General features: G+C 39.1%; 1 protein-coding gene across 1 annotated transcript; it reads right to left on the bottom strand.

Annotated features, from left to right (window-relative positions):
• Positions 1-1241: 1241 nt before the first annotated feature.
• On the bottom strand, positions 1242-24053 carry LOC139476132 (transmembrane 9 superfamily member 1-like). Its single transcript, XM_071259384.1, has 15 exons — positions 23964-24053; positions 20625-20714; positions 19564-19645; positions 18831-18935; positions 18316-18434; positions 17186-17295; positions 12776-12839; positions 12070-12141; positions 11667-11814; positions 10347-10472; positions 9823-9915; positions 8421-8531; positions 8132-8294; positions 7206-7397; positions 1242-5738 (listed from the first exon to the last, which is right to left on the bottom strand). Exons 1-15 carry the CDS (start codon positions 24042-24044, stop codon positions 5537-5539), a joined length of 1758 nt encoding a protein of 585 aa, XP_071115485.1. The 5' UTR covers positions 24045-24053; the 3' UTR covers positions 1242-5536.
• Between the last annotated feature and the right edge of the window lie 347 nt (positions 24054-24400).

The raw sequence follows: 24400 nt of genomic DNA, 5'->3' as shown, positions 1-24400 counted from the left end.
GGACTTAGGTTCCATAGGGTAGAGTTTGTTTCCGGAGCATAACTCCAAACCTATTCAAAACTTTGCATGTCTATCAGACTCTTGCTGAACTGGTGCCTTTTGCTATTTAGGAATTTTATAAATTTTTATTTTTTACATTCCCATTACAAGATGGATTTAAGTATTAATATAGGGTGGGTTCACTTATGGAGTAAAACAAATAAACTGTTAAATATTTCCTTGCCAAACATTGCATGTCTATACATATATATATATATATATATATATATATATATATATATATATATATATATATATATATATATATATATATATATATATATATATATATAAATAAATAAAGCACATACTGAACTGGTGCAATTTGATATTAAGGAAATACAGTGTAAGAAATGTTTACTTTAGAATTTCCATTGCAGCTATTTTGAAATGGGCTAAAAGAAATGTTGGGTCACTTACCTGGTTTGGGACGATAACGTGTTAAAATGGGCGGGGGATATAGACGACTTTGTGACTGTACGCTTGTTTAGTCATTGTTTCTTGTAATTTGTTTGCATAAAAAAACAACACAATAGCACGTTTACTTGTGGTTACTTTACAGACAGCTGCCTGGGGGATATGTCATCTGATGACTTGTTGACTGTTACTACCACTCATATTGAAAAATGTTAACAAGCAGTCCATTACTGTTTGTAATCTCTCTTCATCAGCTCTTGGCAGAAAACATTTAGTAAGGGTTTTCTGAAGGTAAATTTCTTGTGTCTGAACTTCCATGTGATTTTAGTGCTGCACTTGGCTATATCATCTTAGCCTGACATCAGCATCGATCCACACAATTGGGATACATTGACCAAGTCAGTGAGCCTGACCACCCGATCCTGTATGTCGCCTCTTACGGCAAGCATGGGTTGCTGAAGACCTATTCTACCCCGGATCTTCACGTAGATCAAACCCAGTTCAGCCTGGGAAGATAAGCGGTCAGACAAATCAGTAGTGATCCCTGCTGTCAAGAAAAAAGATGCAATCAGCCTGATCCTCATTTCAGTGCCCCCTCCCAACACTGTAAAACACAGGGTAAACCAGGGTCCCATCCTGATCTGTCAGTGGTTTGACCAGCGAGTCACCTGGTAATGACCTGATGTTTTTCCCAGCTTACTGGGATCAAATGTTAAACATTATTTCGAAGAGTGCAGTGTTAAACGTCTTGCCCAAGATGACCAAAACAAACACAACCATATTGGTCTATTTGGAACAGACTTTATTGATATATACAATAATAAGTTACCATGATGTAAACAGTTGTTTTTTTTCTAGTGATACTAGACAAGGTTCTTAAAGGAACACTTGAGTAGCCCCTCCAATGTAAATATGTACAACCTCAGTGATATACAGGCATTTGTGATGGCAATGGGTATGAGGAAATTATGATAAACTGATGGAATTAAATAGAAAGTCCTAATGATTGGAAGAAAATGTACACCCAAAGTCCAAGCCTATTTACAGTTGCAGAGATTGGTTGGTATTCTTCGTTCTTGTCTTAGAACATGTAGTAACTGAATACCAATAGTACCCCAATACCTCCAAGGCAGAAGCAGCATGTTCAAGTGAGTAGTGAGGAAATTGTACTACTCAACATTTGATAGGGATACTATTACATCTCCAAGTGGCACGACATCCCCACCTGTTCCCTCAGAATACCCCTAGCAAACGTTGAGTAGTCTCAAGCCATTCCAAGAAGGCAGTGGAAGAACTGATGTAAATCTCCCATCGTTGTAGTTTGTTTAGGCATTCTGATGAATATTTGCAATATGCAACTCTTGTGATATTACTCAAAAACCTAAGTCCCTACCTCATAAAAGAAGGGAAACTACAGCAGTAGAGGCCCAAGGATGAATACCTACCTACCAATGTAAGTAACATTCTCCTCTGGCCCACAAGGTGTCAAGCAGCCCTCCCATGCCTATCACCAGTGTGTCTCAGTGGTGAGCGAAGTAGGATTAATGCTGTTCTAACAATAGTTTTGTTAGATTTTGTCAGCTAAACATGGTAGCAGCTAAGGGGCATAACTCTGCATAACAAAATGTAGCATCTTAGGCCACTGGCTCCAGTAGTACCGGAAATTAAAGTTGCCATTATGACATACCCCAAACCTGGATTTCAGCTAGTGAAACATAGTAATGAATCCCTTTGGACATAAATACTGTACTGCCCTCTAAAATTTATAAGTAAGAACCATACATTTATACTATACTCCTCAAACCTGAAATATTTCTTCACCAAACAATCCCATCAGACCATGTGACCGCCTGCTTGATATGGTGATTAAAAAAGTTTGTAAAAAACCCAAAGAAGATAACTTATATTACATATGGAAATTGGATGTTTTTTAATGCATCTCTCAGCAATATTTCAGCTATATGACGGTGGTCTGTAAATAATCGAGTCTGGACAAGACAGTCCAGTTTTTGACAGCATGAGCATCGATCCATGCCATTCGGATACGATGAAATGCATCAACCAAGTCAGCAAGCTGACCACCCGATGCCGTTGGTCACCACTATGACCTATGGAAATTAACTGAGGGGAGATGTATAAAAGTGTAGACAAAAGAAAAATGCGAAGTGATCATAAATAGTTCTAACAGTTTACTGAATTCAATACCTAGGGTACCTAAGTCCATGTTGAATCCTATGGATTGTCAGACATACTAGTGAATCAGATACATATGTATTCAGACATGTCAACATAGCCTATGTCTCTTGGATAAAGCAATAGTACAATGCTATGTGGAATATTAACAGCAGTGTTGTGACAAAACAATTCTCACACTTCACTTTCACAGGTACACAGGTTTTTAGCTTCACAAACAGAAGCATTCAAAAGCAAAACAAACTAAACAAGCAAACGTTAGGGTAAGAGGTAAGTCGGTGCCACAAATTTTAGTACATCCAATCTCGAAGTACAAAACACTGTTTACCATTAATCTGATAAAAAGTCTTCATGGTAAATTTCGTTTGTAATTTCCACAAAAAATCTTAGAATCACACCTGTCGTATTAACAACTTGTATTAACCATCCAGTAAACTTACACCACAAAATGTACAGGTACACTGATGTTTTAACTAAGTTTGTTCTCTCCTGCTCGATTCGGTCAAGATCTCATCTGTAGTGAAGCTGAAGTGTTTGACAGCTCAGTGTATAAAAGATCGCTAGTTTCCCCCAAAAGAATGCATTTGAACTATCTGTGGCATATAATACAGAGATACACATTTATATTTATTAATGTATTAACCATCCTCCAATTCTACACCCTCGACTACCCTCATCTCACATAAACTTGAGGGTCACAACACAAACATGTTCCGGAGACTAGCGAGTTAACTGACTATAAAAGTACAGTTTACACCCTTGCCGAACTGGGCTGGAATTATGGAGTTATATTTTGGCTGTACTAATGAGTCTATGCATAGTCCAATCAAAATCGTGTAACTAAATCGACATCTGGTTCGTTAACTGCCATGCAGATTTCAGTCCCTTGCACGATTTGCAAATCATGTGTACCGCCAACTTGGCGCGTACTAATATTTTCCAAATCGTTTCATGTTTTTAATCACATGATTTGATGCACTTGGCGAAGTAAAACCAATTTAATTACAATATAGATTTCATTATCGTTCTTATCGTCTTGACTGGGTGCTGCTATTTTGTTTGAAGCAAATGTAAGCTACATGAGAGGTGGAATCTGATTGGTCAGTAGGAAGGACATAGAAGGGACATAACTCATAATAACTACTGATGGCACTACGATCCAGCCCAGAAACTCCAGCCTAGTTCAGCAAGGGTGGAAACTGGACTTTTACAGTCAGTTAACGGCCTTGCCTCAGGAAGATACAACACAAACAGTTGATTACTAGCCTCTTTCTGCCTCCCTTTGCTTATTTTCAACAAGACATTTGCTGCATAATGGCTTCATTGGCCACAAATGTATGCCTACTCAGACTCATGTAATGTCTAATCTCTGAGCACTATGCATATCTGTCATAACCTGTTGGTTAAGAAAAATAGATTGTGTTGAAAGCAAATTGAAGTCTTTCACAAATATGTTGCCATAACTTAATTTGTTCATAAAATTTGTATCATCTTGGATCAAACACCTAATAAACAAATAACTACATTATTGTAAGGCTTAACATTGTATTCACAACTTGTGAATAATAAAAATATGAAAAATATGGATTTGACTCATTCTGTCACTAATACACATAACTGAGATTGATACGTCATGGGGTAATCAACAAATTCAAACACATTTATGATGAAACATTGGTGATGATGGATGATGAGCAGTCTATGAACACAATCACCAGCGAGTACAACCATCAAGGTTTCACCAAGCTTAGTGCAACCACAAGCACACAACCCCTTTAACCTAGCAGCTGCAGGGGGACTGGTGGACTCCTCTATAGGGAGTAGCCACATCATTTGGTTTCACTATTTCAATGATGTTTCAGCAGCCAGATGTGGAATTTGGTCTCCTGGACTGCTGAGAATGTGAGTGAGTGAATTGGCTTAACACCATTTGGAACAGTTTTTCGGTTTTATCATGGCACGTCAGCTTAATGTGTGAGGAAATTGCATAAGCCAAGTCGCGGCAGGCATTAAGAACACTGCTGAAACCAATGAGCATGGTGAAATTTGTATGGTGCTGACTTAACAAGGATCATAGTTGGGTTAATCTGGATTTCAAATCCATGACAAGCGGATCCTGGCAACTAAGGGAAGCAACTCTGTTCAGGGAATTGTGGCACCTTGAACTACTGGGCCACCAGAAAGTGAGTAAGCGAAAGGGGTTTTTGACTGTGGTCAGTAACATTAACTACATCATGAGAACCTACTGATGCAGGTATAAGGACCTATTCTGCCATATCCGAACAAGGGCTCTGTGTGATAACATGTTCATAAGTAGGGATACATAATGTTTTTTTCAGCTTTCAGTCACAACAAAAAATATCAATACATCATGAATGATCATCACAAAATCTTGACATTGATGGAAATTGGTCACAAGACTGCTAGTGTCAGTGCTAGGTCCACACATACTTCAATACCTTTAGAACGAGAAAGATCTGGGTCTAAACAGTGAACAAAAACATCATCAGCTATCCATTCACTGCATTCATGGCTGTGTTTGGATTCCACTTACCAGTATTTATTTATTATAATGACTTTCACTAAGCTTATCACCCCATAATTTCACAGAATATATATGCCTACAGATGTTAACTCTCTCATTTTTACATAAACACACTTCTCATATCACAATACCGCAGTTAATAAAATATTCGTTAAATGCAAAGAATAACATCCTGGCAGAAAACTTAATAGACATAACAATAAGCTGGAGAGCTCAGAGTCCCACACTATTCTACCCCTTATACAGATTAATTCACATCCCCACATAATCCGACCCTTTCACTCCTCGGAGTCAACATCTGCATCCTCAACACCCACCTCACGTTAAAATGACAACCAAACATTAATCCATCTTGAGATTCACGTATATGTAACGGACAAATTTGAGCGAAGCAAAGAAGGAGACCGTTCCAAGCATGAGGAAAAATACAAAGCAGGCCAGCATTGTGTAGCCAAAGAACTCCACAGTCTGCAGCATGCCGGACATATTGGACCTCTTGAAGTAGTAGAAGAGGGCATACAGAAACACGAACACACCGGTCGATCTGAAACAGAACATGTCGGTACAGTGAGTGAGTGGGTGGCAGGGTGAGTGAGTGGGTGGCAGGGTGAGTGAGGGAGGGAAGGAGGGAGTGACAACTTGAGATCGGTTGACAACCTATAATGTATTATCCCCTCTTTTGCAATAGGTGTGTCCTCCACATGTTTCGAAAATAAACTGAAGAGTATCTTTTATTAAGATAAGGAACTGACCGTTTGATATTCTTGGAGGGCGTGGGTCTTTGTTCTATTGTGTTGTCATTTTAGTATTATTATGAAGTATTAAAATACCTGGCACTAAAGTGACAGTGTTAAAACTTAGTGTTTTAGTCATATGAGTGAGTGAGTTTGGTTTTATGCCACTTTTAGCAATATTCCAGCAATTTCATGGCGGGTGACACCAGAAATGGGCTTCACACATTGTACCCATGTCGATAATCGAACCCGGGTCTTCGGCGTGACAACAAATGCTGTAACCACTCGGCTACCTGACCACCCATAAAGATTATGAGGAAGATGTAATAATAAGTCTTGTTGTTTGGCTACACAAGTGAAATGTTTCTATATCTTGTAATTCCTTTCTTATCAAATAATGCTGCTTCAAGTGCATTAAAGTTTGAACACTCAGCGTGAAATTAACATGTCAGTTCCTTTCCACTTAAATATTCCCTCAGTGGTAATTGCTCATAGTCAACCAGCCTAGACTAGCTGTCTGTTATGGTTTCAGGCAAAATGTATTATGTTAAATAACCTGTTAACGTCACTATCAACAAAAACAATCTAATAGGGCTGGGACAAGTGAAAATTTACTTCCCGGGTACCCACATTCCTATTACCCGACCCTACTGGGGTATTGCTACTGGTGTCAAGAGATCGGTACAAAATGTAGGATTGGGAATAATTTGACAGTAGCCCTGACAAAATGTATTTAGATAATGTATAAAACAATGCGGCCATGCATACACTGAAGTTGGCAGAAGTTTTATCTTTGTTCAAACATATGTAAGTCAGAAGGAATGTGTTCATAGTCATGAAGAAAAGCAAACATTAGAGACGTAAAGTAGTTGTGTAACCATGTAGTTATATAGTAAATTTTGACATGAAAGAATATATCACGTAACTAACCCAAGGTCCGGGTAGTCCTGTGGGTACCTGGGTACTACTCAGTACCCACCAGACCCGAGTACCCCTATTACCCATCCCAGCCCTACAATCTAAGGCTAAAGACTAAAGGCTAAGCAAGACAAACCTGATGTAGTTTGAGATGTTGGTAAGTTATGAGTAATTTATAAACATAATTTAACATACTGAGAAAGAAAACATATTATGATATAAATCCTCCAATTCCAGTGATTCATCTCAAAGAAATCCTAAATAGTATTACCGTAGTACCACAGCAAATAATTTCTCTTAGAAATGGCAACTGAAGTAAGGGACGTAACTCTTCACTTTTAACAAGGGAGACAACTTACCCAGCACTAAAGATTGACCTCCACCACCATCGATAGTCCTCTGCTGAGAGTTGGAAGTAGGTCAAGGCCACGGATATGCATGCAGTAACACTCAGCAGTATCCCGTACACGATGAACAGAATGCCGAACAAGGTGTATTGCTCTCTACCCCATAGAGTAGCAAATATGTAGTAGAGCTCCACAGAAATAGCACTGCAATTAGACAATCACAAACACAACTCAATGCAAGACATTAGTACTGACTCCTTGTAATTTTTAAAATGAAAAAACCTCTCGGAATACCTCAAGAATTACAAAAATGTCAAATAGTAACAGGAAGTCTACATTATGGGAAGGAAAGCCTACTCACATTATCACAATACCAAAACCCAGGGTTATATTGGACGCATAACAATAACAGATTATTTGCACTGGGAGTCCCATGGGATGTCAAAATGTCTGGCTGTTTGAATCCTCAAAACCAACTCAGTTGTAGCTATGACAAATTCTAAATTCCATGTCCAATTTTCTTTAGTAAATCACAGTTCAAACACAGAAATACCATCAGTAGTTACAGTAAGGTTTCAGCTACTTAATATTTGTTGACGGTACAAAGATGACCCCAATAGTCAGCCCTCCTCAGTGAGAGTGAGTGAGTGAGTGAGTTGGGTTTAACGCCGCTGTTCCAGTGTTCCAGTTATATCGCGGCATGTCAACTTATTGTGGGAGGAAAGCCCGAAGTGATGCAGGTCGCAGACGTTTACCACTTCCGTGAAACCCACGAGCACGGGTATGGTGCTGACAAACCTAGAAACATAATCGGGGTGAACCGGGATTCGAACCCACAATCATAGGTTTCTGGCGTGCCCAAGGGACGCAACTCTGCACAGCGAATCGTGGCGCCTTAGACGACTGGGCCACCAGCCCTCCTGAATACAAAGACGTACCTGAAGGGCAGGAAGCCTCCAACAACACAGTGGGCGAAGGCAGACCTGTACCACGGCACGGATGGAATCTCTCGAGATATATTCTTCGTCCTCACTGGTGCATCAAACCCATTTGCCCAGTTCTTCCCAAATATTCCACCAATGACTGTCAGAGGATAACCGACTGAAGAGGAAAATAGAACATGTTAAAGTAATCTATTGATGTTATCTATCTATTAATCAGTTTACCTGTAATTTGTTGGGGAATTATATTTGCACTGACAGCGATGGCTGGTGCTGAAGTACTCACTGAAGAGCCAGAGTGCCATGAGCATGACGACTGTGGTCCAGGGAAGGGCTTGTGTTGTTCCGTATGCCCACGCCACCGAGTTGATGAAGGACCACACAAGGAAGAAGGGGACTGAAAAGTACATTCAAGAGTTTAATCTTGGCTAAAATGGCTAGATCGGCTAGATTTTAATGGATTTATTTGAGTGAGCGAGTTGGTGGGTAAGTCTCATGTTGAAAGTTGGACTAAGCCAAGCTATTACACAAATAATGATTGGGGTTATAGGTCTAACATAAAAATGTCCTCAGAAGGACGGACAGACTTCCTCGGTATAACTGTAATAATGTCTGGGCCAAGCAAACGAGTAGCATGAGTGAGTGAGTGAGTGAGTTTGGTTTAACCCTGCTTTGATTAGTACTTCAGTTATCATGGCATGTCAGTTTGATGAGATTTGTTTGTTGCCCGATTAACGCCGCACTCAGCAATATTCCAGCTATATGACAGCAGTCTGTAAATAGTCAAGATCCACGCAATTGGGATACGATGACATGCATCAACCAAGTCACGATCCTGAGCACCCAATCCTGTTAGTTGCCTTTGACGACAAGCATAGTCGCCGTTTACAGCAAGCATGGGTTGCTGAAGACCTATTCTAACCCGGATCTTCACGGGTCCAGTTTGATGAGAAGGAAAGCTCAATGTGACGTTTAACTCTTTAAATCCATGAACATGAGTATGGTGCAGATAATCTTAGCAACATGAGGCACATCTGGAGTGGAAAGCAACAAAGACGGCTTGTGGGCATGCTTAGACGGATGCAACACTGCAGAGCACCTTAGACGACTGGGCCACTCAGAGAGCAGCATGTGCACTGAAGTATGCCATTGGGTTATGATGACACGTAATCACGTCACACAATACAATCATGGATATCATCACAAGCATGGGGTAGTTGGGGTAGTTGGGACAGATTCTGTCCGGGAATACATCCTGGTAAGTAAAACAGAGCTCCTGGTAAGCTGATATTTGTGTAAAATATGCAAACTAAATCACCATTGCCCATTTAGTTTTGAGTTTCTTGAATACAAATTTGCATGAAAAACACCCCAAACACTTCAACTTGTATAAACTTATTTACCGATCTAGAATGCAGGAATCTCACATTCATGTACACTACTGCAGAGAAAAGCGCACACAGAAGGTGTTATGTCTGGCTTCTTGTTGAGTTAGACATGCTTATTGTTGTTTACACACTTGGTGCAGCACACCAACAGATACAAGGTAGAAGTCAACTGAAACAGCATGTAAAGCTGAATTATTTCTAAAAAAATGTCTACCCATTGGTATAAATATACCCACTAGACTGGAAACACAACATATTGCATTTTTTTACCAAGTAGTAATCCAGTGAACTAGAACTCACCAGCAAACAGGGCTGATGTCAGGTTGATGATCCACACCCAGTTGTCGCCGCCCATCCTCTTGTAGAAGTTGGTGGACACGTAGCCACTGATGCCTGCCCAACACAAACAGTGTCATACATCATTGCCTGCTAGCCCAAACCAGTTTTGTTAATGTTGAAGGCATCCTAAGGGCTAGTAGAATTTCAAGCTTCTTGAGGGGTATTGCTATATCATCATTATATGTTATCACTTTTAGTAGATTTTCTTGGTTAATTTCTATCCCTGCTCTGTAGACAACCAACACATGGTGTGATTCACTACACATGTTTTGACAATCAATCCTTGCATCTACTGGCCTGCAAATGATCAACCTTTTGCAATTCAGTGATGATTTGCATGAGCTTGGGTAATAACGACACTGTAACCATGGTAACCGCTGATTCCTCATTCTACTTACTTATTCGAATCTTATGACCATCAAAGGGTACTGGTTACATTCTCCTCCCTGGAATCCCCTAAGGTTTACAGGCATAACTGTACTTACATGAAGTGAAGGCGTAGAGGACGATGGCTGCAGAGTTGATGGCGCCATGGCGATGTACGTTGAACATTCCCATCAGTGCCATCATGAGGATACCAGCTGCCAGACACAGGAACTGACTTCCCACGCCTGTAAACACACAGCTGCTGTTAAGCCCTGGTTTTATGTTTGTTTGTTTGTTGTTTAACACCGCACTCAGCAATATTCCAGCTATATAATGGTGGTGTGTAAATAATGAAGACTGGACCAGACAATCCAGTGATTGACATCATGAGCATCGATCCACACAATTGGGATACAATGACATGCATCAACTAAGTCAAGCCTTGGTATAATGGTACCATCAACATACCATTCAGTGTCTTCCTAAAGGTATAACCTGATTCTGTTCCTTGTGGTCAAGGATGCATCTTGGATTCCAAACCAAGTTCATTGGCAGGCAATTTGGGAAAAAATAATTATTTTGTTCAAAAGTGGGATTCTAATTTGGGAACTTAACAGAAATTTGAAGCAGACATAAGGCTGAATATCTTCCTGTGAGCAGGACTAGACTATGGTAAGATTAGACTGTAAGATCTGACAGACCCTCACTGACAGAGAGAGAGAGAGAGAGATGGTACCATCCTTACAATACCATCCTCTTAGTCGTTTTCAAATACTGAAACATTTGAGTTTGTCCTGTTTGTTTGTTTGTTGTTTAATGCCGCAACCAGCAATATTCCAGCTATATGATGGCGATAAGTAAATAATCAAGTCTGGACCAGACAATCCAATGCAATTGGGTTACAATGTCATGCATCAACATAGTCAGCGAGCTGTTAGTCCTGTTAGTCGCCTCTTACAACAAGCACGGGTTGCTGAAGCCCTAAGCGTCCGGATCGTCACGGGTACAGCAGACAGGCCCTAACTGAGAGGAAGAGAGAGATATAGTACCGTCCTTACAATCCTTACCATCCTCATGTTCTTTTTCAAATAGTGAAAAACCTGAGCATGTTGAGTGTCCTGTCTGACTTGGATCTACCTAGAGTTGCACACAGTGTATGAGTGAGTTGGGACAAGCATTGCTGTGAACAGTATTTTAAGAGTGTTGGAGAAAAGCCCAAATTGATGCAGGTAGTAGACATCTTAACTTGGTCAAACTCATGACCATGAGTTTCATCCTGGCAAGTCAAGGATCTTCGTCACATATTTTCAGGGATTCGAACCCATGACTCTTGTATCCTGGCCCAACAAAGGGATGCAACTCTGCACAGCAAATTACAGCGCCTTTCACCACAGTAGCTCATATGCCCCCATATACAGCACATGTTCTATCAGACTGACCTAGGATGGCACAGAAGAGATTCTTGGCAGCTGGGAAGCGGAACACGTCAGTCTGTATAATCTTCCAGCCATTGTCGTCCTGGTCCAAATCCTCGCTGTCATCCTCATCCAGGTTGTAGCGAGCAAAGTCACTCTTCAGAACACGTGTCTACAACACAACAAGTCACAATCGTCAATGATGTAGATGGATGTAATAAACATACTGCACAGGGATAGGATATACCATGCTAGCCTGAGTGTCATGGGGTGTCATGGTACTAAACATTTCAGGTTACCTCTGAGTGCTGTGGTGTAGAACATAGATGATGCATAGTTTTAAATTTTCAAAAGAGGTAAGTCACTATATATTTTAAGACATGAGGCCCACTTCAACCCTAGTTGATAACTAAATGATCCGACTTACCAATATGATGACCACAAAGCCAATCAGTAGAAACACCAGCACTATAGAATTTATGACAGATAGCCAGTGGATCTGAAAAATAAACACAACAACATAAACATCCATGCAAAAGTCACATCGACAGCATCTATCTCCACCTTGTGTGGTTAGGGATGCACAAGAAATATATATAACTGGCATAAGAGGAGATAAGCTTCAGCTAACAAAAGAGTGAGTGAGTATTTTTTTACGCCGCTTTTAGCAACATTCCAGCAATACCACGGTGGAGGACACCAGAAATGGGCTTCACACATTGTACCCATGTCTGGAATCAAACCCGGACGAGTGAACGCTTTAACTGCTGGGCAGTCCGACCGCCCCCAACAAAAGACAAAACATTGATGTCCATAAAACCAGAAAAAACAGTATTACAGTATTATTTCAAGTTTTTGGTTTTGGTGTGTAATCGGGCAGGTTTGGTTTCAGACATTTCCCAGGCATTGGCGTGTGAAGCCTATCTCTGGTGTCCCCTGCTGTCATATTGCAGGAATATTGCTAATTGTGGTGCAAAACCTCACTCACTCAAAATATGCAGTACAGAAAGAGAAATGTTTGAATCAAAGGCAGGTCATAATGATGTACCATCCTCTGACCAATCTGAATTAACTGAGTTAACAACAACGCAGATAGAACTTCCACCTCACAGCATTAAGCGTTTTTCACTCACCTCCAATGTCTTGGGGAAGAAGCTGTTGTCACGAAGTCTTTTCCCTCTCTCTTCATATTTCAAACTGAAAGCAAATATAATCTATGTACATAAATTGAACCCACTCAGCTGTAAAGTGTATAAGTCCCACTCTGTCCATTCTTAAAAGAATCAAGTAGTCCTTGTCATAACCCTAATGTTAAAAGTTGGAGATTCAGGGGGTCCCTAGATTCAAATACATATACAGTCAAGTATAGTTAATCCGACAATCGGCTAATGATGGGAACCGATTAAATTAGTGCTATTTAGACCCATTAATCCGACAGTCTCGCACTCCGACACACCTAATTTGCAACCAATTGCAGAAATCACTCATTAATCAGTCTCGTTAATCTGACACAGTGATCAGCGTACTCTGTGGTCATCTGCCCGCGAGTACAAAACTCGTGTTTTGATACAAGACGAGTCGGCTGGTAGTTGCATATTACAACGGCTGCAGAGATAAACTTGCTTAATGATAAACAATTAATGCTTTAAATAAAAAACATGATTAATCACATGCTTAGATTACCCCAGTCTCATTAAAATCAGATACAAGTTCTCCCTATCAGCAAGGACATCCCATTACAGGTCACGTCAGAACAACCTTTCGCGAACTATGACCAAACAATGAAATGACATACAGGAAGTCAACGTTAGCCACTTAGAAAGCAGCTTTATTAAGCTTTGCGGTACCAGTCATACAGTCCATAACATTTGTTTTGTGTTAAATTTAGAGATTGCATGATTAAAAAACATATTCTGCCAACAATGTAACATAAAAATATTGAATATTATTTTTTTATTTTTTTATTACTTTTAAAAATCAATATCTATCGTGTAGTTGTCCGATTTTTGATCACGAATGTTGATACTACTTTATTTCTTTTATCCGACATACTCGTTAATCTGACATAATCATATGCAACTATCGATGTCGGATTAACGGTACTTGACTGTATCTCCCTTGACTATGCTTGTCGTAAGAGGCGACTAACGGGATCAAGGGGACTTGGTCTGGTTCACTGACTTGGTTGATGCATGTCATCGTATCCCAACTGCGTGGATCGTTGGTCATGATGTCAATCACTTGACTGTCTGGTCCAGACATGAGTATTTTCAGACCGCCGTCATATAGTTGGAATATAGCTGAGAGCGGCATTAAACAACAAACAAACAAACTGAACACTGCTTTACTTATCACAGCATTATTATCTGTGCAACTGAATTTCAGACAGAGGTTTACACTTATGCAAGTTCAGCAGCTCTTCCCTTTTGATATTGGTTGGTTTGGCTAGATGCCATATGTTTCAAATTAACAAAAAATTGTGAAAATCTAGATAGCATTACCATGAGGCTTAGAGAGTCAGATTTTAGAGCTGGCAAATTTATAGACATAATTCTTAGAGATAGATAATCATTAACCCAATATCGATCATTTATCAATAAATATCAGAGAAGTAACTTTGAGCAAATATGCAAAAAGCTCTGTGACAAAACAACATATTTCATGTCACTGGTGAGTAGTGATACACTTATGCGTGGATTACTTTGTGGACATTTATGATACAAAACAAAATCAGTTGCTTTCCGTCTTTGGCAATGGACAAAAACAAGTCTGCTTCAGTAAATCAAAACTTTATTTCATTACAAAAGTTTCCGCAAGATATTTTAGATGATCCTTAAATCGAAAATCTTTTATATTTCTTTTCGCCACAATAATTTTGATTATCGATCTTTTCAGTCAGCCCTTTTAGATTTACAAGTTAAAATCAGCTGTTTCCCTTGAGGTGGGGTATCCCCTACTGTATTCAGCCATAAAATCAATACACAATGATGTGTACAGAGCTGGCATCTGCCACTGTTGCCGTATCATACTCATAGCAGTTAGGTAGGAAGTATTGACATATTGCAACAGGTGTGAGTCTCTTCATGATCATATGTCTCTTGTCCATATTTGTAGTAACAAGTTAACATCAATATAAAAAAGAAGCCTTTGATGAATGGATGTTGTGTGAAAGTTTGGGGTATCAGTGCATCGTTATACATTGTGCCCTGGTTACAAAAACACATCATACATGTATTTATTATGTCTCACAATGAGATTGACCAATCAGAGAGCAGAACTACTAAGCCCACATGAGCCTGTATACCATCAGTAAAAATCCAAGATGGTTCTTTCTGACCTAATATGATACTGTATACCATCAGAGTTTCCAACACCCACCTCACATATTTCACATGAAAATTCTGGTATAGAAATTATTTGACCTTGTCTGGTGTTTTAATATAATTAATTGTGATATGCAAAGACATTAATTTTTAAAGAAACTATGTTCATTAGCAATGTCATAGAACATAGTATAGGATGACGTCACAAACAAGAAACATGATGCCAGAGACGTCACACAGCAATATCAGCCCAGTGTTAGGGAAAAGCTGACTTCAATCAACATGATCAAGTTACCTAACCTAATATGACACTGTATACGACAACTAATTACACAACTAATAAAATACAGGATGAGAGCATATTCATGACATTTGGAATGAAAATATGTCCTTACAGTAAACTTATAAAGGGACTATCATTACATGAGTGAGTCTATCATTACTAAAATAACTACAAACCTATCACACGCCTGTGGTACAAAAGTTTCACATGTTACAAGAGGCGAAACGATACATTGGGTTCGTGACATGATACATATCCCGATACTATGGCTGCGATACGATTCGTATCCTGATACAGTACTTTTATTTCACAAGTTTCTTATTCTTACTTTTTGCAGGTCAATCACAACCCTGATCATTTGTTTTTAAATTTTAAAGATCGAAGATGGGATATTGTAGGACAGAAACATATAGGCTAGAGAGCATCTATCAACCAGGAAATACTAGACACTGCATCAGCTGGTTGTTGACCAGTGTCTGTTATTATTCATGTGTTTTACACCAATATGCACCACGACACAGTTGTTAATCCATGTACTGTAACAGGGGCCTCATATTGCGATACAAAACTGTATCGTCCTACCGTTACATCACTACACTCACGCACTGATGGCACACTATGGACAAAGCAGGCTGTACGTTACATTAGTTAGCAAGGCTCATATTGTCACAAGAAATAAATGACAAGTGGAAGTTGTTTATTGTACAATTAAACACTGCATGGAGAATAAACCACTTGTCGTTTATTTGTTATATGAGATATCAACAATATGTACAGCCTCTCTAAGAATGTCTATAAAATGTACTAGCTTTAAAAAAAGTTACCTGTATTTAAATACTGGTGATTCCCTTTAGAGAATCCAACCTCGGCAATGTCAGACAAGTCCATTTTATGAACAGGTGGGTTAAGTTTGGTATTTTCCGCATATTCTCACAATCCTCACATCGATTATCTGTACCTTTTCTCCTAATACTGATTGTGATATCTCTCCCACTTTTGGATGTGATCGTTCGGCCACTGCATTTATCTGAGTACCCAAGCTACATCTATGGGGAACAACCTACTGGACACTTCCCTCCCAAAAATAATGTCGTCCAATATATGATGTCATCAAGTATTATCTCCAATAATGACATCATGATAGAACAATGTTTTATTGTGAAAAAAACACTTTATTCTTCATTGTTCTTTGCGATTTATCGCATATTTATCTTATATATACGGGTAAACAACCTGCGTTCATTGTACAGACAATGAAATCTGTTCCGCCCACACTCAATGAACAATTTCACCATTAACTCATTTCAAGGTACACACAATATAATGACAATAAGTACTTTCACGTGTAAATCTGCAACTAATTATGGGACTTTAACAATTGTGTAACATACTCAAACTATGGTGGACAAACTCCTACAAAGATGCAAAGCCTGTTAATGAATTGCAAGCATGACACTGGATGTCAACAGCGGTATTACCATCCCTTGTATGACTGCACATACTTCTAGTTTCGTTGACATGGTTTTTCTTGTTGTGACCATAGATATATTGGCCCAAACACATTTTTCGTAATGTCCATAAATATTTTTTCACAATTAAGATCAAAGTCAAGAAAATATGTCAATTTTCTCATCTGGTATTATGAACTCAGAACCTTTTAATTGTCATGTCACCACCATTATGAACTGGTAGATGAAACATTGTGGAAATTTTCTGTTATAAGGAATTCTTTTAAGTTAACATGTCATTAAATGAAACAGTATATAAACATTTACTTTCCCGAAGTGGAGTATAACTTATTTATATCACAACTTCCTTTGCTGTATCAGCCAATACACCAATTATTTTGTACACCACACGACGGAAACTGTATGTGCATTGGCTATTGCAGTGAGGGGGTAAAACTATTACAGGTTCACACAGCGTAGCCAACTTACTTTGTTGCATGCCACTTGACACTGTAGGTGAAGGCTACTTCAAATGGCGTGGTGACGGAATCGAGAGACACGGGCGGCTGTTCCTTGGTGGACACATTGGCATAGATGACCTGCAGCATGATAGTAAGATGGCATCACAGAGTCAGTGATTGAATGTTACACAACAATGTAGTAAACAGTAATCCAGCACAATCACAGCAGGCTGCAAGGAATCAAGTCTGGACCAGGCAAACCAGTGAATGATAACAATCCCTACATTCAGAGCACAATTGACATACATTCAGCCAAGTCACTTATTTTTATCACTCAATCCAATATTCTTTCCTCCTACAACCAGCAATAGTTTGCAGTGGAACAATAGTTCAGTTATATTATGGTACAGAAACAACTACTACTTAGGATTTCTGGGCATGTCAAGATAAATCAAAGTTATCTCACTTGGAGTGAATGAGTGAGTTAGATTTAACACTGCCTTGAACAGTATTCCATTTATATCACAGAGTCTCAGCCTAATGTGTGAGGAAAGCCCGAAGTGAAGCAGGTCTCAGGCGTCATCCACTTTGGTGAAACCTACAGGGGTATGGTGCTGACAAACCTAGAAACATAATCAAAGAAAATCGGGATTCGAACCCACGATCATTGGTTTCTGGCATGCCCAAGGGACGCAACTACAACGGAGGAATAAACCACTCTAATCATCATGATCATATTTTGAACAAGGTAGTTGTAGTGAGGTGAGATGAAATGGGGTTTAAAATCGCGTCCAAGATTATTGCACTTATACAGCGACGTGCATGCAAGTGTGTGTGTGTGTGTGTGGCTGCTTGCACTAGACCGGACTGATGCCAATTGATAGTGCTAGCTCACTGAGATACCATGCAGCAGTTTAACATGAATACCCCACTCAGACACAGTATACTGACTCCGAGCCCACCAGTTCTTGTTTTAGCCCCTTAATGACGAGCGCCAGACAGGGCAACAACAAGTACCATTTTTTAACGTCTTTTGTTATAATGCGGCTGGGGATCGAACTCCGGAACTTCCGCTCTCTGGGCGGCCACTCTACCACTAGACCTTAAAGGCGGTCTCCAAGGTAGTTGTAAGCATGGGTAAGAGGTGGTGAGTCTTACATTGTCTCCATTGTACTCCACATTGAAGTGGAGATGTGCCCACAGGTAGATCTTGTGGTTGTGGGGCAGAAAACCACCTTCCTCCAGATGCCCAATAAACCCTCGGATAGGAATGTCATCTAGAAACAGAGAAACATGGCCAACTCAGAGATGAATCATACCAGGACGATATGTTTCCCAGTGTTAACGTAACACTACTTTTTTTTATAGGTTTACATAAATGCAAACAATCAAGGTAATTATCATAAGAATACAATAATAGTTTAAATGTCTTTTATTGACACACCTCATCCCCAGAACGTGATTTCTTGCAAATGATAAAAATGTGATTTTAAAAAAATAACGTCACAGCACAGTCATATGTAAGAATCATATGCCTTGAATGTCAGGGTTAGGAAAATGTTCTATCACAATTCATCAATACACAATAACTTGACATGATGTAGGCAATGGGATAAGACATCACATATGAGCCACAACTTATACTAGTATTCTACTGCAATAGAACTACAAACCTATAACAAATTCAAAGTAGTAGAGATCCTCTATGGCATTCCTCAGCAAGTTGAGGTCAGTTTCCGAGTACATGACTTTACACAACTCCTTCTTATCTGCATCACCTGTAACCATGGCAACAAACATTCCATAATTACAATCACACAATGATCTTGGTTCATGTATAATTAGCAGGCATATAAAAACAACAAAGAGAGTCTAAAATCGAGCCTCACCACGAACTGAATAACTTTTCTTTGGGACAGATAACTCTGTATGGAAATTCATCATTTTCTCCATTTATGATAAGTAATCAGGGCTTATTTGCTGTTGTAAATTAAACACATTTCAACACTGCCTCAGTGGAATATAATCTAACAATGTCAATGTATAATGCAATATGTGGGTTTCTAAATCATTTTGGTGTTCCCCTTTAATAATTTGAATGATAATGATAATGATAATGATAATGCCTATTAACTGTGTAAGGCATAATTAATGTAAATATTTAACTTAAGACACTTGTGTACATGAATACATATGAAACTGTATGTTTTCTTTAATTTAGTTTTGATTAAATGTCCTGCCTCGAATTACACAAAAGTGAGTGACTATTGTTTTATGCCACTTAGGCTTTAACCACTAGGCTACCTGACCGCCCCAAATTACACAAAAACATAGTCCTAACAAATACTGACTGCTAAACTAGAACAGGATTCTAAAAGGTTTTCTATGTTACGCCTCACTACTCACGTTTAAAATTCAACCCATACAATGATACTGCCATTCGGTCGCCATCCAAAACTTCACCCAAGGTAAGGCTCTTATGTTCAATCTGAAAACAAGAAAATAATGTCATCACTATCTCCTGCCATAGGGCACATTAGAATTTGTTCATAAAGTAGTGAATAAAAACTATAAAAAGAGTTCTATAAAGCCTTAAGAAGAGATAGGCACTTGGGCCGCTTTATGTCATTAGAAACAAAATTGCTAAAAGTGAAATTAATACACACAAAAGGCCGTTTCTCTGGAAAAAATAACTCTGTCTTGATAAGTATCTCTTAGATAAACAAACTTCAGTAGTTTCTGAGAAAATTTGTTACCAATGCACACACTCACTATACATTAAGTAAAATTAATAACAATGATCAAGGGCTGTAACTCTGTAAACAAATAATTGACAGGGACCAATTTTCTAACACATCTTGACAAGAATCTCTTAGACAAGCATGCAAACTTTCATTCATATAACTTCAGTAGTTTCTGAGAAAACTTGTCCCCAAGTTGCCATAACTCTGTAAAAAATGAATGTACAACACCAATTTTTGGACTCATTTGAGACCTTGACCAGTAACATCTGTGTGTAAAATTTCATTTCTGTAAACAAATAACTTAGTGTAGGCAAACCCAAGAATCATAATCAGAGAGAATTTTTAAACCCATGATCAGTGGATCCTGGCACAACTAAGGGATGCAACTCTGCACTGCAAATTGCAGCACCTTAAACCACTTGACTACCAATACAGCAGTACTACTGATATCAACCTGTCCTCGGGTCATACGGTTTGCTTACACATGCAAGCATCTCAGCCAATCACTGGACTGTCTGGTCCAGAACTGATTGCCGGTATCTGTATCAACTATTGTTGACTGGATGACATGAAACAACTGTAATGCTGCTGAGTGTGGTAGAAAGAAACATTCTCTCAAGAAGAAGACAATATACAAAGTCCTGTCACCAAAATAAAACTTCTTTCTACCCTGGCTGTAAAAAGCTGTCCCACCCCTACCATGCCTTTTGTTTTCGTGTTTACCTTAACGGGTCGACACACAGGTAGTTGGTAGTAGTGATATGTTTCATGGGGGTTGAAGTAAGGACCAACTTTGTTCACATAAAGCTGCACCTGTAAAATAACCACAAATTAGAAACAAGGTGTTTGTAAAAACGGATGGTCATCGTTAAAACTGAACATCACAAAACTTGTAATTCAACAACACTATTGACTTACTACAGAACCCACAATATCAGTAATAGGATATACAGGATTAAACGATCATGTTTATCCTGATTTTTATCTGCTCAAAGCTTTCACATAAACTTGATATGAAATGAGAGCGACTTATATATCCTATTAATTATTAACAATGAGCGTTAATCAATTATCAACAAAATAATGCATGTCCATGTGTCCTTATATGAGGGCAGGTCAAAACAAAATGTTCTAAGGCTAACAAAACAAACCAACAATTGTGAAAGTGTTTTTAATTTTATTTTTCAACATTAATCTTTTTTGCTTTTCAAAACACTTCTCATATCGGTAGTGAAGCTTTTCAATTTCAGTCAGGAAGGAGTTTTCTGATGACACCCTGAAAACCCCATTCATGGCAGTTTTGAGGTCATCGTTGTCGTGATAGCTCTTTCCACGAAGGTGTTCTTTCAGTTTATGAAACAGGAGGAAATCACTTGGTGACAGGTCTGGCGAGTATGGAGGGTAAGGAAGCTCTTCGGACCCACATTGTCCCACAGCAGCCTCTGCAAGTTGAGAGGTGTGAGAAGAGGCACTGTTATGAAGTAGTAGAACTCCAACAGTCAGCATCCCTTGCTGTCTTTTCTTTCATAGAATCTTGCAGGCGATGAGGTAAATCAGCATAGTTGGCACTGGTAGTGGTAATCATCTTTTGATTTTCTAAGCAATCAACAAGGATCACACCCTTTGCATCCCAGAATACAGTCGCCATAACTTTCTTCACTGATCTTGAAGACTTCAAGTTCTTTGGTGCCGGAGAAGTGGAATGGTGCCATTCCATAGATTGATGTTTTGACTTGGGATTATAGTTGTACACCAATGTTTCCCCACCCGTTACTAATATCTTTTTGAATTTTCTCTGGCAATGTCAGTTCTTTTTCCTTAAGATTAGAATTTAGAAACTTTGGCACCAAACGAGCACATATCTTATTCATCTGTAAATGTTCATGAGTAATAGCTTCAATGGATCCATGGCGTAGACCTGTGTCTTCCTCAAGATCAGCAATGGTAATACGTCTATCTGACAGTGTAAGTTTTTCTATCTTCTTGATGGAATCTTCATTGATGGAAGTTGAGGGACATCCAGCCCTAGGGTCATCATCAAAGCTTGTTCTCCCAGGCTTAAAAATAGCTGCTCAACATTTAACAGTGGAATAGCTAGGGCACTATCCCCAAACACTTGTGACATGTGGTCATGAATTTCTTGGGGAGTACTTTTTTCTAAAGTAAAAAACTTGAATACTGCTGGTTACTCGTTCTTTTCCATTTCTGTGTCCATTTGGACCCCTATCACGTTCAACTGGCTGTCACTGTCACCAGACTGAATACCCTTTCAATGAACTACTCAAACAATATACTACATTGACTAGTTCACTTTGTTATGGCCCATAGTTGAAAGTTAGTCAGGCTTAGAATATTTTGAACGGTGCTTGTTACTGGATCATGAACACGATGAATCCAAAGTATGCAAAACGTAAACATACATCTGCATCACTTCCAGCATGTATACCCTAACATCCCTGCGTATATAAATAGACTGATAAATTATTTGGGAAATCAAACCCAAAGGCAAACTTTCGTCACAACACAGTCACTTTACATTCCCTTTTCAGGCTATAAGTGACTGTCAGTGGCAGCAAGTGATGAAGTGCCTGTAAAATGTTGTGTGCTGTCAGTGACAGCAAGTGGAACTTGGAGACACCATCCTTGTAAACATGAACATGGCTGGCTTGATCTTTCAAGAAAATTTAAGATTGGACAGTTCTAGAGTGAGTGAGTGAATTGGGTTTAACGCCGCTTTTAACAGTATTCCAGTTATATCACGGCGTGTCAGCTTAATGTGGGAGGAATGCCTGAAGTGATGCAGGTCTCAGACGTTTACCACTTCGATGAAACCCTAGAGAACAGGTATGGTGCCGACAAACCTAGAAACATAATCGGGGTGAACCGGGATTCGAACCCACAATCATAGGTTTCTGGTGTGCCCAAGGGACGCAACTCTGCACAGAAAACTGCAGTGCCTTAGACGACTGGGCCACTCGTGCCTCCAACAGTTTCTAGAAGGCTGGCTGTACCTATATAAGAGTGACAAGAAGTTGATTTGACCAGACTTGTGTCTTATCTACTTTCCAAGTGCAGATTGGGAAAGTAGTTGCAAACACTGGATCCTGCCAGCTTCCAACACTAATATGGATTCAAGAATAGACACATGCCTGTTTCAAGACATACGACAGTGACAAAATTCTTAACCTACTTAAGCATGTTAGCAAAAAAAAAGTTTAGATGGCGTCTGAAGATATTTTAGTTTTACCAATTTCTTGAACACAAGGCTCAACTAAATACTTTGGAATACTCTGGGATATTTGGAGGAAACAAAATATTTCAAATAATAACAGCACATGCTAATTAAAGGTACTTATTTGAAATAAACAAATTAAAGTTGCATACATTTTTACAGTAATGACATCGGCCCCATGACATCACCAAAACCAGTATCCAAAATGGCAGTATAAGTTTGGAGAAACCATGTTTGCATCCATTTTGATCAATTGATATATCTTCCATTCATCATAAAATTTGAGTTAGCAAACAAACAACCTTGCGTTGAACATTCAGAAGAACTTCATGAAATATACACGAACTGCCAACTCGCCCAGCCAAGTCTTTCTCTGGTGCCAAAGTCTATTAAACATAACGCTACAAGAAAATTCTAGCTCGTATAGTAAAAACTTCATTCAGCCATTAGGCTTATTGGGAATAAGAATGCTTCAGCAAACGGCAGTTTTCCTGCTTATCCAGCCTTCATCATGTTCATGACAAGCAAAAGAAAGCAGACATTTAGTGAATCAAATTTACATTAGCTAACGACATACACAATCCGTTTCATAAAAGACCTGGTAATATGAAGATTCATATTTTAGCATCCAAACAAACGTACATTACATATAGTTTATGTCAGAAGTATCGTTGCATTTTCCATCAGCCCGCAGTCCCGGTCAGAACAGGGACTCGGAATTCGACCACATCACTGGTCATGTCACGACCTAACACAGCGACATTGCCACGAAATACCAATGCATCGTTTTCAAAACAAAGAATATGGAAAGGTTGCATGAAAGTATATACCCCTTCGCCTTCCTTGTAGTTTCTGCAGTTGACAGTTGTCAACAGAAGTGCCCACGTAACACACACCCAAAACATCGCCATTTTGAAGTGTCTAACATCCGTGTAAAAACGTGACAATGCGAGATATGATTTTTATCGGGGGAAAAATAAAAATATAATATAATTTAATAAGTTGTATTCATATTATAGCAAACAATATTAGAGAATAACAACTTTGTTTTTAAAAAATAGCACGTTTAGGAGTTTAATCGTTTACTAGCTGGGTTCTGTCTAGGGTGACCCTATAAGCTCTATTCCAACGCGTGCGACTATAGAGGCATTAACTGTTACAGTATACAATGCCGTAGGAAAAGACGTATCGCTGTGATGAGCTTGGGCGCCACGCACTTGTTGCGGTCGGCGCGTCTTCGTTGAATGTTTGATATCTCACATCCACA

The sequence above is a fragment of the Haliotis cracherodii genome, unplaced genomic scaffold (assembly GCF_022045235.1).
Source record: "Haliotis cracherodii isolate W230 unplaced genomic scaffold, xgHalCrac1.p SCAF_1, whole genome shotgun sequence".
Taxonomy (NCBI): Eukaryota; Metazoa; Mollusca; class Gastropoda; order Lepetellida; family Haliotidae; genus Haliotis; species Haliotis cracherodii.
The sequence above is the reverse complement of the archived record's forward strand: the minus strand, read 5'-3'. Positions and strand labels throughout refer to the sequence as shown.